The 20,172-nt window shown below is 47.5% G+C and overlaps 9 protein-coding genes across 9 annotated transcripts; 5 read left to right on the top strand and 4 right to left on the bottom strand.

Annotated features, from left to right (window-relative positions):
* Positions 1-36: 36 nt before the first annotated feature.
* GGS2 (geranylgeranyl diphosphate synthase 2) lies at positions 37-1,466 on the top strand (the record flags this gene model as incomplete). Its single annotated transcript, XM_044822713.1, has 5 exons — positions 37-318; positions 375-529; positions 577-842; positions 897-1,054; positions 1,146-1,466. 5 exons carry the CDS (start codon positions 37-39, stop codon positions 1,464-1,466), a joined length of 1,182 nt encoding a protein of 393 aa, XP_044681204.1.
* Positions 1,467-2,390: 924 nt separating this feature from the next.
* J7337_005028 (uncharacterized protein) lies at positions 2,391-3,549 on the bottom strand (the record flags this gene model as incomplete). Its single annotated transcript, XM_044822712.1, has 3 exons — positions 2,391-2,773; positions 2,828-2,878; positions 2,931-3,549. The coding sequence occupies 3 exons, from the start codon at positions 3,547-3,549 to the stop codon at positions 2,391-2,393; spliced, it is 1,053 nt and encodes a 350-aa protein (XP_044681203.1).
* A 134-nt stretch (positions 3,550-3,683) lies between these two features.
* J7337_005027 (uncharacterized protein) lies at positions 3,684-4,367 on the bottom strand (the record flags this gene model as incomplete). Its single annotated transcript, XM_044822711.1, has 3 exons — positions 3,684-3,824; positions 3,888-4,058; positions 4,110-4,367. The coding sequence occupies 3 exons, from the start codon at positions 4,365-4,367 to the stop codon at positions 3,684-3,686; spliced, it is 570 nt and encodes a 189-aa protein (XP_044681202.1).
* Positions 4,368-5,860: 1,493 nt separating this feature from the next.
* Positions 5,861-7,600, bottom strand: J7337_005026 (uncharacterized protein; the record flags this gene model as incomplete). The annotated part of the gene is made up of 4 exons (XM_044822710.1): positions 5,861-6,282; positions 6,334-6,939; positions 6,997-7,168; positions 7,220-7,600. 4 exons carry the CDS (start codon positions 7,598-7,600, stop codon positions 5,861-5,863), a joined length of 1,581 nt encoding a protein of 526 aa, XP_044681201.1.
* An 896-nt stretch (positions 7,601-8,496) lies between these two features.
* J7337_005025 (uncharacterized protein) lies at positions 8,497-10,225 on the top strand (the record flags this gene model as incomplete). Its single annotated transcript, XM_044822709.1, has 4 exons — positions 8,497-8,772; positions 8,820-9,105; positions 9,159-9,740; positions 9,792-10,225. 4 exons carry the CDS (start codon positions 8,497-8,499, stop codon positions 10,223-10,225), a joined length of 1,578 nt encoding a protein of 525 aa, XP_044681200.1.
* Positions 10,226-11,311: 1,086 nt separating this feature from the next.
* Positions 11,312-12,343, top strand: J7337_005024 (uncharacterized protein; the record flags this gene model as incomplete). The annotated part of the gene is made up of 1 exon (XM_044822708.1): positions 11,312-12,343. The coding sequence occupies one exon, from the start codon at positions 11,312-11,314 to the stop codon at positions 12,341-12,343; it is 1,032 nt and encodes a 343-aa protein (XP_044681199.1).
* A 458-nt stretch (positions 12,344-12,801) lies between these two features.
* Positions 12,802-13,734, bottom strand: J7337_005023 (uncharacterized protein; the record flags this gene model as incomplete). The annotated part of the gene is made up of 1 exon (XM_044822707.1): positions 12,802-13,734. One exon carries the CDS (start codon positions 13,732-13,734, stop codon positions 12,802-12,804), a length of 933 nt encoding a protein of 310 aa, XP_044681198.1.
* Positions 13,735-16,771: 3,037 nt separating this feature from the next.
* On the top strand, positions 16,772-18,262 carry J7337_005022 (uncharacterized protein; the record flags this gene model as incomplete). The annotated part of the gene is made up of 4 exons (XM_044822706.1): positions 16,772-16,984; positions 17,077-17,299; positions 17,350-17,612; positions 17,825-18,262. 4 exons carry the CDS (start codon positions 16,772-16,774, stop codon positions 18,260-18,262), a joined length of 1,137 nt encoding a protein of 378 aa, XP_044681197.1.
* Positions 18,263-18,958: 696 nt separating this feature from the next.
* Positions 18,959-19,987, top strand: J7337_005021 (uncharacterized protein; the record flags this gene model as incomplete). The annotated part of the gene is made up of 1 exon (XM_044822705.1): positions 18,959-19,987. One exon carries the CDS (start codon positions 18,959-18,961, stop codon positions 19,985-19,987), a length of 1,029 nt encoding a protein of 342 aa, XP_044681196.1.
* Between the last annotated feature and the right edge of the window lie 185 nt (positions 19,988-20,172).

The raw sequence follows: 20,172 nt of genomic DNA, 5'->3' as shown, positions 1-20,172 counted from the left end.
CCAAACGATACAAACTGACACACCTCAACTACCATAATGGCCGAGCAACAAATCTCCAATCTTCTTTCCATGTTTGACGCTTTCCATGCCAACCAAAAGTTGGAAATCACAGTTCAAGTTACAGATCCTTTCCATTACAGAGAGACACCTCCAGAGTCTTCCTCCTCAGAAGGAGGCTCCTTATCTCGCTATGAGGAGCGACGTGTCTGCCTTGCTCTCCCTCCCAATGCACCCTCTCCAGACTTGGTTTCTCAGCTATGCTTTTCAACAGCTGTGAGCTCCGAGCTCAACACTAGGTGGAAGTCACAGCGCCTCAAGGTAGGCCCATGTCGCCTTCTACTTTCCATTGTGTGATCCTTTGCTGACACATTCAGGTCGCTGATTCTCCATACAACTACATTTTGACCCTTCCCTCCAAAGGCATTCGTGGGGTTTTCATTGACTCGTTGAATGTCTGGCTCGATGTTCCAGAGGATAAAACCTCGGTTATCAAGGACGTGATTGGCATGCTTCACAACTCCTCTCTCATGTCTGTACCCCAATTCACCACCAATGGACACCCTGCTGACAATTTAGAATCGATGACTTTCAAGATAATTCCCCACTTCGGCGTGGCAAGCCGTCTACGCATACTGTCTTTGGTCCAGCCCAAGCAATCAACACAGCAACGTACGTCATCGTCAAGGCAATCGGGAAAATACAGCAGATTGTCAGCCACGATGCCTTGGCAGAAATAATTGGTACTATAACTACAATCTTCGAGGGCCAGGCAATGGATCTTTCGTGGACGGGTAACACTATTGTTCCGTCTACCCAAGAGTATCTTCTGATGGTCAACGACAGTAAGACACCACAAAGAAATATCGGGAACTATTAATTAACCCGAATTAACCCAGAGACTGGTGCCCTGTTTAGGTTATCGCTCGAGCTACTAGCACTGAACTCTGAAGTGTCTGTCAGTGACAGCATGCTTGAGTCTCTCAGCAGCGTTGTTTCGTTACTCGGGCAATATTTCCAGATCAGAGATGATTACATGAATCTTATTGATAACAAGGTTTGTTCTCCAAAGTCCATTTCCCATCCGTGGACGCCAGAGAAGGAGATCCATTCAACTATATTCCAGAACCTTTGCTAATCATGCGCAGTACACTGATCAGAAAGGATTCTGCGAGGACCTGGACGAGGGGAAATACTCGTTAACTCTGATGCATGCTCTGCAGAGTGACTCGAGTGGTCTTCTTACCAACATCTTATCGATGAGACGAGTCCAGGGAAAGCTCACGACACAGCAAAAGATGCTAGTGTTGGAAGTGATGAAAGCCAATGGTAGCTTAGAATGGACGAGTGCACTTCTTGGCATGCTGCACACTAGAGTTCTAACCGAGATTGGAAGCTTGGAAGTGAGTTTGAATCGAGATAACCCTGCTCTTAGGGCGTTGGTGGAACGACTCAAGCTCGAGACTTAAAATTGTGTGTAGTTACAGGGGTAGTCCATGCTGCGTCAATTGATTCTCATTGCAACAAAGCATAATCTAGAAGTTGTTCAACAGCGAAAAGCTTTTCAATATAATCATAGACTGAGGATTATACAATCCTTTTGCTGTAAGGATCTCCTGACAACCGAACACCCACTTTGTCACGATTTCTATCAGTGCGCTAGACTTGTCTGGGACATGTAAGCCGAGGTGGCAAGCATATTAAACGACGGAGTCTAAGCCCACATGTTTTGTAAAAGATGAAAGGCATAAAGATCAGATCATCAGGGGGAACGGATGTCTCAAGACGGCAAATCAAGTGCCAGTCTTGGCGCCCGCTTCTGGTCGGGGTCTAGACTCTAGAATCAAGCGTTGTTGGTTTGGCAGCCCATTGCAACCCTACATTTACCACATTGACACGCAGTTGTATTCGTAAGTGGCAGCGGGTGTGCTAGAACTCCAGGACGTCGTCCCGTCTAACAAGGTCACGTACTAGATGTAACCCAGAATGTGAGTGCCGTCCCCTGTTCAGCGCCCGGGCGTCATAGCGCTTTGGAAGCGGGCCTAAAGCGCGGAATGATCCCGAGGCTATTTGAGTAGAGTTTCCTAGCCGGAGTCATTACTCCGTGCAACAACGGGATTGTGGATCCAGGAGGCCAATGGTATGCGAAAGTGATGCCAGCGAACTGTAAGAGAGGGGACTAGGGAAACTGCTTGGTAGTGTTGCAAGAAACTCCCGTAGATTGAAAGGGTGAGAATTTCAAAGCAAAGCTGCATGGTTATTGAGAGGCCACGAGAAGAAGAGAAAGTCTAAGCATTCGGTTACTGAATTACATACAGACTTAAGGGTTCAAGCAATATGACTTCAATTTAGTAGCTAGAGTAATATGCAACAATTTACGGTGCCTTCTCCATTCAAATTGCTTCCAAATCCAACTCAACTGACTCCCGACGCTTGATCAGAATGTCTGTGACAGGACTTGATTTAGCGATCATTCCTCTTGTATCAGGCTTGGTCTCTGTGTCAGGGCACAACTTCCAATCATACTTGACCAAGATGTGGCACAGCGCTACTTTAATCTCATTCGCAGCGAAGAAACGCCCTGGGCACGAGTGCTGGCCGTGACCGAAGCCCATGTGGTTTGAGCCAGTTGATACGAGCTGTGCCCCGTGGTCTTTACCGACTTCTGAGCGCATGTCGTAGAAGCGATAGGGATTGTAGACCTCGGGGTTTTCGTAGATCTTTGGATCATCCATACGTCTGTTGTCGACGTTCAGACGTGTCCCTTTTTTGAGGGCTAGTTGAAGGAAGGGTTGGTCAGAAATGCTGATTAGATAGGAGATTAACTCACTTAGACCGCTGGAGAGAGTGATGTCTTCGGTTACATAGCGACGCATCGTAACTATATGTGATTGTCAGTAAGACTCAACATACTGGCCAAGGAAAGCTTTTACCAATGCTCCCAGGCTTCATACGCTGAGATTCCTTGATTGCACTGTCCAGAAGCTTCATCTTGAACAGTGTTGTCTTCTTCCAGCCTTCTTCACGCAGAAGTTGAACAACCTCCTGCCTCAAAGGCTCGATGTACTCAGGATGACGACCTAGGTCGATCATCGTTTGCTGAAGCAGGTCATACGTAGTGTGGATTGCAAGAAGGGATAGCGTAAGCTGAAAGATCACCGGGTCAAACGCGGCCCCTGTGCCTGCAGCTTCTGCCTCCTGTTCCGACCAGTCAATGGCATCATGAAACACGGGTAGAGGCTGACCAGCTGCGATCGCGGCTCGTCGAAGCTCACGACGACGCTCGATCAGGGGCGTGATAATACCAATTGCGTCTTTACGTTCCTGGCGAAGCTTTTTGCATTCTGGGAGGAACCAGTGCGCCAGAGGACGGATCGATCGAGGGAACATTCGTAGGTTCGTGGATGCCGTGTAGAAGTTGGTGGTGTAGGTCTTAGTGATCTTGAGCCAAGCTTCGTTGCGGCATAGTTGGTCGCCGAGATAGATCCTGGAGGAGATACGGGCGATGATATCGAGGATTGCTGGCTTGAGGCGTATCGCTCGCCATGCCATTTTTGAGTCGGGTTAGTGATGATGCTTCCAAAATGTCATCTTGGAGGAGGTTTACCTGTTGACTCTCCAAAGTTGAGCGACACTGCGAGAGTAGACTCTCGAGACAAAGGTTCTATGACAGCGGCTTCCAATTGTCAGTGGGCAGTCCTCACTGGCTGACGAAAGAACTCACAGAGATGCTTGGTCAACTGCTTTCGGGCCACCTTCTGTATAAGCTGGTCTTCGCGACCTACGAGGGCAACTGTCTCGAATCCAGGTATCCCAGCATGATTGTCCTGTTTGTGCAAGATCCTTTAGTCGGCCATCGAGAAGTCCAAGGTATAGTCAGTGGTACTTACCTGCATCGCCGCCTTGGAGAAGCTCAATCTGGGGTCATTTCGAATCTCATCTGCAAACTCCGGAGGGAGGATGAGAACCTCGCCCCAGTCTGTGATGAGTCTGAAAGGCTCGTTTGGGAACAAGCTTCTCGCTTTGGCTAGGATCTCTCTGCTAAGCTTGACAAAGTTTCTCTATGCAAAAGGTCAGTTTCCGTTGCTTGTCTCGTCAATGAACGGTCAGACCCTGGTTTTCCCGGTGCCGAACAGTGAATTGGGCGGATTCGCGAGTGGTATGGCCGAGTCTTCGCGCAATCCTAGCCTGGAGAAATGGATGGCCCATGGGAGCAAAGTGAAGACAAATATGGCTATGTAGAAGAACAGGAATTGGCTGCCAGCATAGCTGGTGAGCATAGTGAGGATACTCATCTCGTTTGCAGAATGCGTGGCTGGTTCAAGAGGGCGCTCAAGAGAAGAGGAAGTCTGTGAGAGGCAGTTGGACATTTGGAATCTCGGCAAAAGATTTCAGAAATGGATGGGTAACAAGGGAACCCTCACAAGGGAACGTGAACGGGGGAGATTAACCACCGCGCATAGAGCTACGTATAACAAGTCCGAAATCGTGACCGAGACGCCATCACCCTTCTTGCGTGCTTCGGAATCATGGTTCGGACTTAGGAATAGACACAGAAGCCATGCATGCAACTGCACCTCTATAGATACAAGCAGAACTGGATGTGCCACGTATGGGATGGGATGGTGGCAACAGAAACAAGTACCGAACGCTAGGCTGTTCCTCAAGAACTCATCGACGGAGTTCTGCAGCCAGGTTTCAAGAAAAAGGTCTGGCTCACAGATCGGCCATGCAAGCTGGAATGCACTAGCGGATGGTGTTCCGAACGCGGTCGACCAAGGATAGCTGATGGAACTCGCTAGGCATAAATATGCAGAGTAATGATAATCAGGTGGAGACACGTGGATTTATGTAACAGTAACAGGGGTACGCACCGGGCTTGTCAAACAGAATGTAATCTAGAACCTCGATATTTCGACACGTCAATTGCGTTATCCTAATGGCTGCGGGCGAGAAGACATGTACAACTCCGAAAGAAGTTGGGCCTAAAATGTAAACGAGATGAAACAGGGAAGTGAACGAGGTCAAAGCAAATCAACACTATCAGATCAGAGTAGCATCTTGCTGATATCGTATGATGGATGTATGCAGGTTGCAATTGGCAGATGCACAGTGTCTAAAAGGGAATAATGGCCGATGTATCCGTACGTGCAGTGCATCGTTGACACTTCTGTTTGGCCTATAGCTATGCTCTCGGATATGCATAACACCCCCCCCCCCCCCCCCCCCCCCCCCCCCCAACTGGAAATAAGGTTTGGACTAAGCGCAGGGTAGGTAGCATTGGATGCAACATATCCCTCACAATTCTGCTTGCCTAAAGTTGCTATGTGATCACGACGTAATAGGAGATCGTTCATTAAAGTGTAGCAGGATAAGTTAAACATTTATCATTGGCCGTCTTGCTAGACTATCGTTGCTCTTCTATTCGTGTGTACTTGGCAAGCGTGAATGGAGTCTTATTTAGCTCCCTGCGCTATCTAGGGTTGCCACCCTTCACATGTATACTCGGCAGTTAGAGTCCTGACCAGGGGTCAATCATACCCGAGCATTAAGGCCTTTGTCTCCATATGGGGAAGCCAATGGTGTGTTCCGTTTGGTCGGCGCTGCGCTATGCTCCCGGCCCGTCCCAGGGTTACATAGACAGCTGTCACAGAACGACTAGCAAGTCCCGTCGCTTGGGGGGATCTAGAAGTGATGCTGCACTCTAAGAAGACAGAGTTCTAGCGGCATTTTCAACGCCGGGGTAGGTTGCATCACACGATACTTGCTTTCACAGCCATTCAATCTCGACAATAGATACAGAGCATTCATTCATAGCTAGCTAAGGTGACAATCTGAACCCCACTAATTCCAGATCCAGCAATCAAATCGTAACCTCCTCCTGTCTCCTGCGAACAGCTAACTTTGCAGTTGGGTTAGCATTCATGTTGAGGCCATACTTCCTAGGCTCCATGCTCGACCCTTCAACAGGCTTAAAGTCGTACTTTAGCAGAATATGCGACAGTGCAATCTTTATCTCCTCGGACGCAAAGAACCGTCCGGGACAGGCATGAAGCCCGTACCCGAAGCCCATGTGATCCGGAGTGGCGCTCACGAGCTGTGCCTTGCTCTCTTTGCCCGGCTCGCGCCGCATGTTGTAGAAGCGGTATCCATCGAATTTCATGGGATCCTTGTAGTACTCTGGATCCCAGTGCTGGTGGGCCGAGACGAGCGTGAGTTTGTTCTTGGGGAGGATGACGCCATCGGATAACTTGACGTCGTGGGTAGTAAAGCGACGCATGCTTGCTGTTGATCCGTTAATGCGTGTTCTTGCTAGGTTAAGGCTGGGGCACGTACCAAGGGCGATGGGCTTCAGTCGCTGACTCTCCTTCAAGACACTGTCCATGAGCTTAAGGTTGTAAAGCGAGTTCTTTGACCATCCCTGCTTCCCCAAAACAGCAATGATCTCCTCACGCAGCGGCTCAACAAGTTCCGGATTCTGCGCAATGTCAAACATGACCTGCGTGAAGAAATCAGTAGTACTATGCAGTGCCGCCACAGAGAGCAAGAGCTGCGCACAAGCAGGGTCATACGCAGCGCCTTTCTCACTCGCAATGTCATCCAGCCACTCAACAGCATCATTGTAAGTGACTTTCTCTCCGGTTCTCTCAGCCTCCGCCTTTTCTGCGCGTCTCCGCTCAAGCAGCGGGTTGATCAGATCCTTGGCTTCTTGGACTAGCGCTCGGGACTGCGTGCAGTGCGGCATGAACCACTGGACTACGGGACGGAGCCAAGATGGCCAGAGACGTAGTTCTTCTACTGCGTGGAAGGCGATGACGGCGTAGGTGGATGTGATTCGAAGCCACTTGGGATTTCGACACATTTCCTTGCCGAGGAATACGCGAGAGGTGATGCGCGCCATGAGTTTCATGTTTGCCTCTTTGGCGGTGATGTCGTGCCATTCTACGAGACTGATTTAGCCACTGAATCGCTGACAAGCAACACATGGATTATACATACCCGGACTGTCTGTGTATACGTCTTTCAACACCAAAGCGCACTCTTCAGATACTGCTCCAGTCACCAGAGTTAACTGATGAGTCAATTGATGTCGCGCAACCAGCTTCATGATGTGGCTCTCGTTAGTACCCTCTCTGAACCCCTCAAAGCCAGGGAGATGAGCGTAAAACCACTAATTCCAGCTGTCAGATCTATTCTACATCATGAATCACAGTCTCCTCACCTTGAATGCTGCCATGGTAAAGCTAAGCTTTTCATTGTTGCGAACTTCATAGGCATACTTTGGCGGCAGGATGTGCAACTCGCCAACATCGCCCATGATACGAAACGGCTTGTCAGGACTCATCTTGAGACCTTTTTCGAGGAGCTGCCGAGCCCCAAAGGCAAAGTCCCTCTTGGCGCGGACGTTAGACAGTTCGCCAAACTTTCTGCCATTTACCATGATCAACGGCTGTGGCTTGAGCCATTGAATGCATAGCAGAATGGCGCAGGTTGCGAAGGCGAGACATGATGATGCGAGAGTGTTCTCACTTAGGAAGTCGATAATAGTCTGAGAGTGGTCCTTGTAGAACTCGTCATAGTAAGAGGAAGAATGGTTTGCCATTTTGTGACAGTAGTCCAATGCAAAGGATGTCAAGACTGGAGGGAAGTTTATGTTCAATAGTAGAGAGCTATTGCTAACATCTGGAGGGAATACTTTGTCGAGAAGATGAGCTGCATATCAATGACTCCAGAAGAAGTTGACTCGGGACGTTTCACTTTGACACCATTGACCTCCAGAACAAAGTACAAGCCCGCATGCATCCCGGGACATCATTCCTAGAATGGATCAGATGCTTCGTGTTTCTCAATGACAAACTCCACAACCGAGGCCCGTGTGAAATGCCGCGTCTTAGTGTCACCAGGGATTAGCGCTATGGCGTCAGACTCGCGCAGGCGGCAGATGCAGCCTCCGAGACACTCATGCACACACCTCCCCGCGATAACACAAAGGGGACTAATCAGCCGTGGAATCACGGGCGGTTGGGGGGCTGGTATCTTTGTCCAGTGAACCATCGAAGGCGAGGGTGTGCAAATACGAAGGAACGCTCTTCCGCTTGAGAAGGGGGTGCAGTATCTTGGAAACCTTTGGGGACCTGTGGAGAGATACGATATGCGTGAGAGGTGCAAGACGTTCTCATGACTCCGGAGGCCTAGAACGCCCGGTTTGTTCAAAGAGGACATTGACCGAAGCATGTTGGTGAAATGGCTGTTGATGATTGCAGTTTATGGCTGCTGGTGACAAGATATTTTCCATCCAATTGAAGAATGCTGAAAACAGATTATCTCGGGCAAGGTTATCCGTGATGAAGAACAGAGGACAAACAATATTTGCTCGAGTGCCAGTGATCTAAGCCCGTCACAACAAAGCAAACTCGTAGCCCACAATCTTTCTCGTCCCCTCCTGTCAACTACCTACACCAGTCTCCATTGACTCCCACCAACTATCAGCAAAACACAATGAATAAGTTCAACAGCATGAACAATACCATTAATGAAACGCTGCTCCGACAGCTCGTCTCGGGTCTTGATGAAATACCTCTAATGGATATTCACTGGCTAATCTACGTTGCCTTTGGCGCTTGGTTATGCTCATATGTCATCCACCTCCTTTCATCCCCTTCTACAGTCAAAGTGCCTTTTGTAGGATACCGAAGCGTCTTTGAGCCTACATGGTTTCTTCGTTTACGTTTTGTCTGGGAAGGGGGATCTATCATCAGCCAAGGCTACAGTAAAGTAAGCAGTCCCCCCTACAACTGATCGCCGTGTCTCATACATTTCAGTTCAAAAACTCCATCTTCCAGGTGAGAAAGCTTGGTACCGATATCGTCATCATACCGCCAAACTACATCGATGAAGTCCGGAAGCTATCTCAGGACAAGACTCGTTCGGTCGAGCCCTTCATCAATGACTTTGCTGGTGATTACACGCGAGGCATGGTGTTTCTCCAAAGTGATCTGCAGAACCGTGTGATTCAGCAGCGGTTGACGCCGAAGCTCGTGTCGCTGACTAAGGTGATGAAGGAGGAACTTGACTATGCATTGACTAAAGAGATGCCTGATATGAAAGGTAATACTCTCGCAGCTGCTTGAACTGGGTTCATAAATGCTGATAATTGTTAGATGACGAATGGGTTGAAGTCGATATTGCTTCCATCATGGTCAGGCTCATATCACGCATCTCAGCCAGAGTGTTTCTCGGCCCAGAGCACTGCCGCAATCAGGAATGGTTGACGACCACAGCAGAGTATAGCGAGAGCCTCTTCATGACTGGTTTTATCCTTCGCGTTGTTCCCCATATCCTAAGACCATTCGTAGCTCCGTTGCTACCATCTTACAGAACACTACTTCGCAACGTGTCATCTGGCCGTAAAGTTATAGGTGACATCATTCGCTCCCAGCAAGGTAATGAGAACGAGGACATCCTCTCGTGGATGGTAGAAGCTGCGACTGGGGAGGAGAAACAGGTTGACAATATTGCTCAGCGGATGCTTATCCTGAGTCTCGCATCTATTCACACCACGGCAATGACCATGACGCATGCTATGTATGACTTGTGTGCTCGCCCTGAGTATATAAAGCCTCTTAGAGAGGAGGTCAAAGGCGTTGTTGGTGCTAGTGGATGGGACAAGACGGCGTTGAATCGACTTCATAAACTCGACAGTTTTCTCAAAGAGTCGCAACGTTTCAACCCCGTGTTTCTCTGTAAGTCTTTCTTCACCTTCTGCTTATCTGGATCCCGACTCAACCTTCCAGTAACATTCAATCGCATCTACCACCAACCAATGACACTATCAGACGGCACCAATCTCCCATCAGGCACTCGCATTGCCGTCCCCTCTCACGCGATGCTTCAGGACTCAGCACATGTCCCAGGGCCAGCGCCACCAACTGATTTTGACGGATTTAGATACTCAAAGATCCGCTCAGACTCAAACTATGCACAGAAGTACCTCTTCTCAATGACTGATTCTAGTAACATGGCGTTTGGGTATGGGAAATATGCTTGCCCTGGGCGTTTCTATGCATCTAATGAAATGAAGCTGACTTTGGCAATCCTTCTACTACAATTTGAGTTCAAGTTGCCTGATGGAAAGGGGAGACCACGGAATATCACGATTGATAGTGACATGGTACCTGATCCGAGAGCCAGGCTGTGCGTTAGGAAGCGATCACTGAGGGAAGAGTAATGAGCAGTATGATACATAGGGCTGGAAATAGTCTTCTGGTACAGATTTTCAATTTTTATCCTGATATTATTCTGAATGATTCAAAGTGACTTTCAAGTAGATGTCTAAGTTGTGGGCTAGAAGTGTTATTTGCAGTTGAGACTTGTGGCTGTGAGCTTATTCCAGCAGAGAGAACCTAGTGACTTTCAAGTAGTTCTAGGTCATGTCTGTCAATACGATCTACACTATCCTCCCCTAGATGTCAGCAATTTCTAACTTGACTCAATATCAATCAAATGAGTTTGTTGCCAAATGAAAGCCAAATGCTCTGTTACATAGTACTAAAAATCTAGTAAATGGGGAAAGACAGTGAGAAAATGTTAGGATACTATGAGTCTGGGGACACGTTTGACCCCGAAAGTAGAGACGCCGCGGATGGCTAAACAGCACACCCTGACATCCTCATATGAAGCCACTTGTTGGTTCATCCCCCAGGTTACTTTACGGACAATGGTTACGTGGCACTACTCAAATGCCGAGATAAACATTCCATATTCAGCTCCTGCTTCGGGCATCACCATATTGACTACGCATAATCTTGGCGTGTATAATTACTCGGGCGATCTGGGCCGGCCCGCTGTCGCATTGAAGCTTGAAAAGAAGAGGTCTTGCGTCTATTCTGGGGGGTTACATGCATATGTCATGGGTACACCCAGGGGTCTGGAACTGCAACCCCACCCAGCACAATTGCAACCATCCAAGGGACTTGTCAGATCATTCGTCTTCTGTCGGCAGACTACATTGTCACTTTTTCAGATTCCGAAAACGAATTCAATGGAAGCTTGACAAAACCTCGGGCCGAATAAGCGGAAGATGTTACCTGGAACAATATCTTGTCGGCCGATCCAAGCCCATGATATGCAGGGCGTAGTAGCTACTTGGCATTCGCAACTTTGGTACAGCATTATACATTGGGTAACTTCGCTGGCCCTTTAGATAGATGCAAGATGCCAGAGCTACATTGTGCTTCGACGTACGTCTTGCTTCTTACACCATCTCCTGTCAATCAACTCCAACCTACCTATCACCGTTTACCCTCTTGTCACGATGCCTCACCAGCAAACTCCTCCTGAATCGCCAGTTGGCAAGAATGTCACTGCTACCATAGCCTACCATAGCGGACCGGCTCTTCCAACCTCCCCAATCGCCGGTGTCACTACGCTTGAAGACTGCACTCAGCAAGTCGTAGCAGTGACTGATATCCGCCCTTCAGTCTCGTCATTTACCCTAGATGGCAATGGCTTCCAGGTGGTTAAGCACGTATCAGAGGTCAGCTCTCCGCCGTATAATCACTCGTCGTGGACAGACCCAGTCGTCCGCAAGGAAGTGTATGACCCTGAGATCATTGAACTGGCAAAGTCTGTCACTGGAGCCAAGAAGGTCATGATCCTGCTTGCTTCGTCTCGTAATGTTCCATTCAAGGAGCCAGAGCTCGCGCCTCCCTACCCTATGCCCTCCAAGGGCGGCAAGGAAGGGGGAGCCGGTCAAACTGTTCAAGGCCAGCATGAGCTGCCTACCACAAGGGCCAAAGGCTTTCAAAAGGGCGAGGAGGAGGGCCCAGTACGTAAGCCTCATAAGGACTGGGGTCCATCCGGCGCATGGAACACTCTTCGCAACTGGAGCCAAGAGCTCATTGACGAGGCTGATGATATTATCAAGGCTGGCGATGAGGCTGCTGAGTTGCCTGGCGGTAGAGCGAAGAACTACCAAGGCAGGCGGTGGGCTTTGTATACCACTTGGCGTCCACTCAAACCTGTCAAACGGGATCCAATGGCCTTTGTTGACTACTGGACAGCAGATGAGGAAGACGGCGTTAGCTTCTGGCGAAACCCGCCGGGGGTGCATGGGACATTCGAGTCGGATGTACTACTGACCAGGGCTAATCCAAAGCACAAGTGGTACTGGATCAGCGACCAGACTCCAGATGAGGTTCTGCTGATGAAGATTATGGATACTGAGAGTGAGAAGGACGGGAGTGACATAGCGGGAGGGGTTCATCATTGTTCGTTTCATCTGCCGGGAAGTGAGAAGGAGGAAGTGAGGGAGAGTATCGAGACTAAGTTTATTGCATTCTGGTAGTGAATATCTATAGTGATTCTCCTGAAATTAACTCGCTCTGGTTATTATTAGATTGCATTTAGTATAAAGTTTTGTTTATCATGAGGCACGTAGATGCCCTATTCCATGCGACAACTTGCTATTTCAGATACACAGTCTTCGGAATTCCACCCTCTTTCCGTTGCTAATTGTCTCATCAGACTCTCCCATTTCCCCAGACATCTGATGCCATACAGGATTGACTTCACCGTGGTGTAGAGGAGCTTGCGACGAATTAGCTTGATGTCATAAAGCACGATACGAACCAGGCAAAACGCCAATCACATAACATGAACTGCTCCCCAGAGAAGCACCCCTCTAGTGACTTCCTAGGTCCGGCCAGGGCGCAAGTGTCATAGCCATAGCTATAATTAATATTGGAGGTGCATCATGTATATCAACTGTTTCATAAGTCAGAGTACAAATATGAGTAATATGCATCAAGCCTGGAGTATGCTTGAGCTACTCCCCACTGCCATGCTAGACAGATCATCCGAATACTTTCTCAGCGGCCTTTTCCGAGCCGGCGAAAACACCGACTCCGCGAGAGCCAGCTTGCAGTCCTTCAATTGGGGACAATGCCGCTTACAGCCACTGCAGGATTCCTCGCTCGTTTCTACCGATGTCCCCGAGACAACCGTCGTAGATTCACTTATCCTCCGAGGCCTTTTGTTGTCCAGATGCCTGCGAATCTCCCTTGGCGCCAATTTCTTAGCATCTTCGCCGTTCTTGTTCTTGACGCTCAAGTCGCTATATCTCAATAGCACATCAACAACTTGTTTCTTGTTGGAGATGTTGGATTTCAGGGCGACCATAAGTGGCGTTGACCCATCTTGTTGCTGTGCGTTTGCGTTGGCAACCCTTTTGCCATGTTGATCGAGCAAGAGGTACTCCAGCATTCTCACATCTCCAACTCGAGCGGCTATGTGTGCCGCTGTCATGCCAAACTGGTCATGAGCATCGACATCCAGGGCCATGGCCCTAGGATCTTTGAGAAGAAGCTTTGCAACGGGTCTTCCTTCGAATTTTGAACTCTGGCACAAGTGAAGACCTGTCTTACCCGTACGGTCCGTCGCGTCAGATTTGGCACCCTTGGCAAGAAGAAGGTTGACTGCATGGGCGTTTAGCTCAGAACATGCCAGGAGGAAGGGCGTTAGGTCCTGGCTGCCATCTTCCAAGCGGACCTCAATGTTGCAATCGTGTGATAACATCTTCTCCAACACAGCCATGTCGTTTGTCTTGATAGCTTGGTGGATAGGTGCGATGCCTTTCAACGCGCTGGGAGCCATCTCACAGATGCGATCGTGACTAAAATTGGAAGCCTTGACAGGGTAGCCTTGCTCTTTGCACCAATCAAGAATTTCTTCTGTCATGTCTTCTGGGGGCTCATCTGGTACCTCTTCTACAGTAAGGTTCGGGTTTTAAAAGAGGCTTCAGCCCCTAGACTATAAAGGTAAAAGATACTAATAAATATATATAGGTAATATACTTATTACTTTTATAATTACCTAAAGTCTTACTTTTAATTAAAAAGTTAGATAGTTTAATAACTAATTTTAAAAGTATATAAATAAGTAGCTATTACTTATTTATAAAGATAATTAAGTTAAAGTATATAAAATATATATAAAGTAAGCTACTTATTAAAAGTAAGTCTATTAACTTAAAATAATACTTTTAAAATAACTTTTACTATAACTATATCTATATAATAAGTAATTAATAAATAACTTTAGTTACCTTTTTATTTTTTAATATATTTTATATTATATAATATTATAAACTTACTTTAAAAGCTATAATTAAAGATTAGTAATAAAGATAGCTATAAAAAACTCTTTAAAGATATTTTAAAAGGTAATATTAAAAATATTATTTTTATAAGTTTTATTTACTTTACTTATAATACTTATAAAAATAGCTATAAAAGTTAAGGTTATTAAAAAAGAATTCTTTAATATAACCTAAAGGTATTATTAAATAATAAGATAGTAGTAATTAATAAAATAAACTAAAATTAAGCTTAAATATATTATATAGTAAACTTATAAGAAAATATATATTCCTTTTATTCCCTTTAATAATAAGTTAAGTAGTAAGTAATAACTATAAGGAAAAGTTAAATAGGCTAGTAATATTAAGTAGAAAAGCTTATTAGAGATTTAGTTATAATTAGGATTAGGTTTTTAGTTAAATAAAGCTTTACTAAATAAGTTATAAAGGTTTTAAATATAAAGTCTGGTACCTCTTCGACACACGAAAGACCCAGGCCAAGCCTTGAGGATAGAGATGGCCCAGCCGTCTCTTCCGCGTCCCTAGTACTAGGTACAGCGCCTGCACCATCACGGCTCTCGTTCATAATAGATGGGACGTAGTTCGAGTTTGATACCTGATGCCACGGGAGATTGGCAATGGACATTATCATGTCCTTAGATTTGACACTCCATCTTTTGAATGCATCATGATAACCCTGGTCAGATTCAGCTTCAGGAAGGATGTTACCTGCGCCATGTGCATGTTGAAGTCGTCTGATAGAACGTGACTCAGCGACTTGGTTCCTTTGACGCTCCTCTGTGAATGTCGCGTAAAAGAGTAACTTTTCGAGAATTGGTCTCAAGAGGGCCTTGAAATGGATTACTTCATCTCGCGTCTTGTAACCGACGTAGCTGCTTAAAGTTAGCATCTCGTTTTTCTTGGACTTTAGTAGCCAAACGTACATTGACAGCATCAGGAAGTGCGACTGTAAAATCTCCTCGGACCCAGCCAGTCGTTCCTTGATATTCGTAATATCATCTCTTCGGAACTTTCTTTGAAGAACATACCAAGCTTCAAGCCTTTTGATTCCTTTTGCCTCAAGTATGACATCGATATGGAGCTTGCCAGTGAGTAATAACAGGTCTCTGTTGATGATCTCCAGAGTTTGGTCAATTGAATCACGGCAGTCCTTCTCTAGCGGTGATTGCGGTATATTTGCATCAAACAGAGCCCGGACTTGGTCGAGGCGTGTATGGAGAGACGAAAGAGTGTCCTGCATCATCTCTATATCGCAATCATTAGTTTTAATGACTCATAAGCCTGTGTTCCAGTGACCGTCTTAAGAGCTACTTACTAGCATCTTTACTGGCGTCTTTGATCTCATTAATGAGCCGATAAAGTCCATTAGCTAAGTTAAAACAAAGCTGGGTAGCGGCAAGCGCCAGTCCCGCTGCATCCAAAGTCCCCGACATGGAGATTGTCCGAGTAGAAGGGCTTTAACAATACGGGACTGAGCTGAGTATGCAGACAAGCGGGGAAGCTTGGATAGAGAAAAAGCGGTCTAACTAGCAGATCGAAGAGAGGATGAGAGGGACAAGATGAGAGAAGAACCCGGGGAAATCCTGGGGTGAAAGCGGGTCAGAAGCACAGGCCGTAACGCGGGGATGATATGACATATACATTGCTCCCTAAATAAACAAGGCAACAAGGCGGCACGAGAATTCTTCTGTGGCTGAAAATGTTTACTTGCTCAGAGCCTGGTTTTCAGAGGCCAAGATCTCTGAAATATCCCTCTAGACCGCCTTGGCGTCTGAGCAGTCATCCGAATGACTCGTTTGGGGTCGCACAGCACCAGAGCCTTGTTTCAAGTTTATGCACCACGGGACGTACGAGATCCTTATTGGCCGTGGTTTTGATTACACTTCTAAAACATCGGGGCTCTGCATTCACCGGTCAGGTTTTTCAGCTTTCAGCTACCAGCTGTGGCGGTTGTGGTGAAACTTGTGGCTTAAGGCAAACAGTGAGAGCGCGCTTAGAGGAACGGTAAGGCAGAGCCTCATTGCATCTGTGCCGGCCGCAGAATCAAGAAGAACTGTCGGGTTCAAACTGAAATGGAAACTTAGGCTTAAAAATAAGAGATCTCCCCAATCAAGGCAAAGTTAACCCATCATCCTTCTCTTCTCTACATGTAATGGCATGAAGAGTCTGGTAGTCCTGTCAACTCGCAGTTCGCCTATGCCAATGCCGCAGTATACCTCAGCGCTGCCGTTATGTAAGTAGAGGTTCCTCGCAACTCATGTCTTGGTAGCTGACTATAACAGAGGATGTCCTCTTGCTGCACCGATGAGTTCACTGTTTGGTCGCCGTGGTGTCATTATCGTTGCATCGTTTCTCATCTTTGCGGCATCCGTTGGCTCGGCTTGTATTACGCTAAATTATAATGCTTGGCTAGTTCTCGGGAGCATTCGACTAATAGGTGGTGTCGGTATGGGCTTGAAAGCTACTAGTACCCCCATCCTTGCAGCGGAAACGGCAGTTGGCTCGTGGAGAGGCTCCTCCGTTCTGTTATGGCAGCTATGGTATGTCAACCACCCTAACATCTCAGTGATACCATAACTGATAGGCTTGCTTGTTAGGGTCTCGTTTGGCATCATGATGTCTTTTGTGGTCAATATCTGTCTGAACCAGATTGATGACAAGAAGCTAAAACTACGCTTGATTCTGGCATCTCCAGCAGTGTTTGCGCTTATGCTCATGTACACTGTCGCCAAATGCCCCGAGTCATTCCGCTACTACTTGATGCCCGGCTCAAGAAAGTATAGCCCTGAAAAGGCATATGCCTCTTTGTTGAGATTGCGCAACACCAAGGTAACACTTGCCCATGCTTCTCTTTGTATAACTCTACATTTCCCCCTTTATGATCTGTACCGCTGAACAAGGTCTGATACATGCGGTCACAGATACAAGCTGTCAGAGACTTGTACTTGACATACAAGGGAATAGACAGTGAGTTCAAAAACGAAGAATACGATAGCATCAAGGCCATCCGAAAACTTCAAACGCCAGTGGTTGGGGCTATCAGTCACTATGTGCTGCAGTACTGGAGAATACTGAAAGTCCATCGCCTTCGCAATGCAGCTATTACAACAGGGATTGTGGCTTTGTCGCAGCAGCTTTCTGGAAGTGAGTCGATCAACCTGTTTAAACGTCATGGCTTCGTTGACACTGCGCAGTTAACCTTATGGCATTCTACGGTGGGACGACACTTGTCGGCCTCGGCCCAGGCGATCAGCCAACAGATGATCAAATCTCCAAGGCCATGCTATACAACTTAATCTTTGGTCTGTTGAACTTCTTGTTCTGCTTGCCTGCAATCCACTCCATAGACGTTCTGGGAAGAAGGAAAGTTCTTCTGTTCACGATCCCAGGCATGGCCTTGACCTTGATGGCAGCTGCAATAAGCTTTTATGCAGTGAATGAGAAGGCGAGGAACGAGGTAGTAGCCTTCTGGATCTACTGTAGGTTATGAACCTATTGTACCTGAGACAGTATCGCTTACACTCATGACAGTCCATACAGTGTTTTACAGTCCCGGAATGGGACCAGTGCCGTTCGTCTTAGCTGCGGAGAGCTTTCCTTTAGCTTTCCGTGACACCGTAAGTTGACCTTTTGCTCCAAACGAAGAGAACCCGCTGACGTCAGCAACAGGGCGCGTCGCTTGCAATATCCATCAACCTTCTGTTCGCCGGCCTCCTGGCGTGGCTACAGCCCCTACTGGTAGCCGGTATCAAGTTTGGGGGAACCCTTGGGGTATTTGCTGGCCTGAACGTTGTTGCTTTTGTTCTCATCTTTCTCCTGATGGAAGAAACCAGTGGCGTGCCTCTTGAGTCACTAGGGTCGGTTTTCGACCAGCGCAAGAGGGATTTAATCAGCTTCCAACTCAAAGAGTTCTTACCATGGCTCGGTCGGTTCATTCTTGGTAGGAGTAGTCTTGCTGAGAGACCTGAACGAACTCTCAACCTGAATCCGAGCTCGGCGCCAGCTGCTTCGGTGACTGATGATGAGGAGGAGCGCATTTGGAATAGCGATAGTGTTTCGACTGGGATAAGGCTTACCGAGATGTCAGGAGGGAATGGGAGAGGCTGATGAGAAGGTGGGGGTCTAAAAGATGGAAAGACTTCGAAGAGTATGCAATTGAAAAGGCGGGGGTACATCTAGTTTATGTTAGTGCATAATAGTCTCACTTTATTAGAGGTTAATTTCAGGATAACCTCATACGGACTATCTCAGTCCACATCGTGATTTATGACATCAAGCCCAGTGGCAAGCTTCCAACACAACTGCGGCTTGATATGTCTTGCTGAGGCGTCATAAGACTTAAGTATCAATCAATCAATCCTGTATACCATCAGGCTTCCGTTGATCAACCTCGCGTTTTAAGTTATTACCAAGCCGAGCGCGAGCTGACAAACACGCGATAGTGCTTCTCCGAGGAGTATTTGAGGACATATGATTGGACCGGATGCTGCGTGGCCAGGTTTTTGGTGTCGCTTGACATGCAGGCTGACATCGGGTATCCGGGTAATCGATACACGGGAAACCGTTTAGTGGCGTTTTTCGCTGACGGGCCCCGGGAATGACGATGGAAGAGATACAGTTTCCGGAATCAGACGGAGATAGTGTAATGTTGAGTATTAATTTTTGTAAGATACAAAAGTATTTATGTGTTGCGGCGTCGCTGATACAGTTCTGCTATTCTCAAACTTCTCATCACATATCATCTCCAACAAACAACATTGCAAAATTGCAGCATAATTTACAACACCCTATTCTCACTACAAAATGGCATCCTCTAATCTCCCAACTACAATGAAGGCTATTCTCCAGCCCGACAAACACTCCCACAAACTCATCCTCTCATCCCAACAACCCGTCCCAACCCCAACACATCCTCAAGACGTCCTCGTCAAAGTCCACGCTACTTGTCCCTGCAAGGGCGAACTCGACTGGGCCCTCTGGGCACCCGAGTTCATCGGCGAAAAGATCCCCATTCCTGGCCAAGACCTCGCGGGAACAGTCGTCTCAGCCCCAGACAACAGCGGCTTTAAGTCAGGCGACGAGGTCTACGCTCGTATTGAAGCGAACCGTCCTGGTGCAGGTGCTGAGTATGTTCTTGCACGAGTCTCTGAGCTTGCCATTAGGCCTAAGAACTTGACTTGGGCTGAAACTGCGGCGAGTCCTATTAGTGCACTTACTGCATACCAGGGATTGTTCACTAGGGGAGGGTTGGATCCGGAGGCTTTGAAGGGGGATGAGGCTACGCGGGAGAAGAATGGCCAGATCCGGATTTTGATCAATGGCGCTGCTGGGGGAGTTGGAAGCTGGGCTGTACAACTCGCTCGCATCGCTGGGGTCAAGACTATCACAGGAGTTGTTGGAACACAGAGCATTGATTTCGTTCGACAACTTGGTGCGACTGAGACCGTCGATTACAAGAAGCAGAGCATCGGAGAGTGGGTTGCCCAAGATCCTGCATCTCGACAGTTCGACCTCGTCTTCGACTGTATCGGCATGCCATCTCTGTCTCAGGCGTGGTATGCAGTTCAAGAGGGGGGAACACTTGTCAGCGTCTGTGCTCCCCCAGAGCAGAATCGTCCAGAAGATGTCAAGAAGGAAGTCAACAGTTTCTTCTTCGTTATTGATCCGGTCGGAAAAGATCTGGATATCATCACTAAACTTCTGGAGGCCGGTCAACTTAAGCCGCATATCGATAGTGTAGTTGGTCTGGACGACTTTGAAGAGGCCTGGGAGAAGGTTGAGTCGGGTCGAACTAAGGGAAAGGTTGTTGTTATGGTGATGAAGGACGAGTAGTGGGACTGTCAGTCAGTTGTCAGGATCTTGTTCAATGGTGTACTTAGCTATAGATCTCATTCATAATATCTATTTCCATCACCCAGAATGCTTCATCCAGTAAGCCCGAGGATTACACCAGCCCGTGAGACCGACCTCTCCCCAATCCATGCCAACACTGCTGTGCTTATGTCCCCCAAACAGAA

Source organism: Fusarium musae, chromosome 4 (genome assembly GCF_019915245.1).
Source record: "Fusarium musae strain F31 chromosome 4, whole genome shotgun sequence".
NCBI classification, from domain to species: Eukaryota; Fungi; Ascomycota; class Sordariomycetes; order Hypocreales; family Nectriaceae; genus Fusarium; species Fusarium musae.
This window is presented reverse-complemented; position numbering and strand designations above follow the sequence as displayed.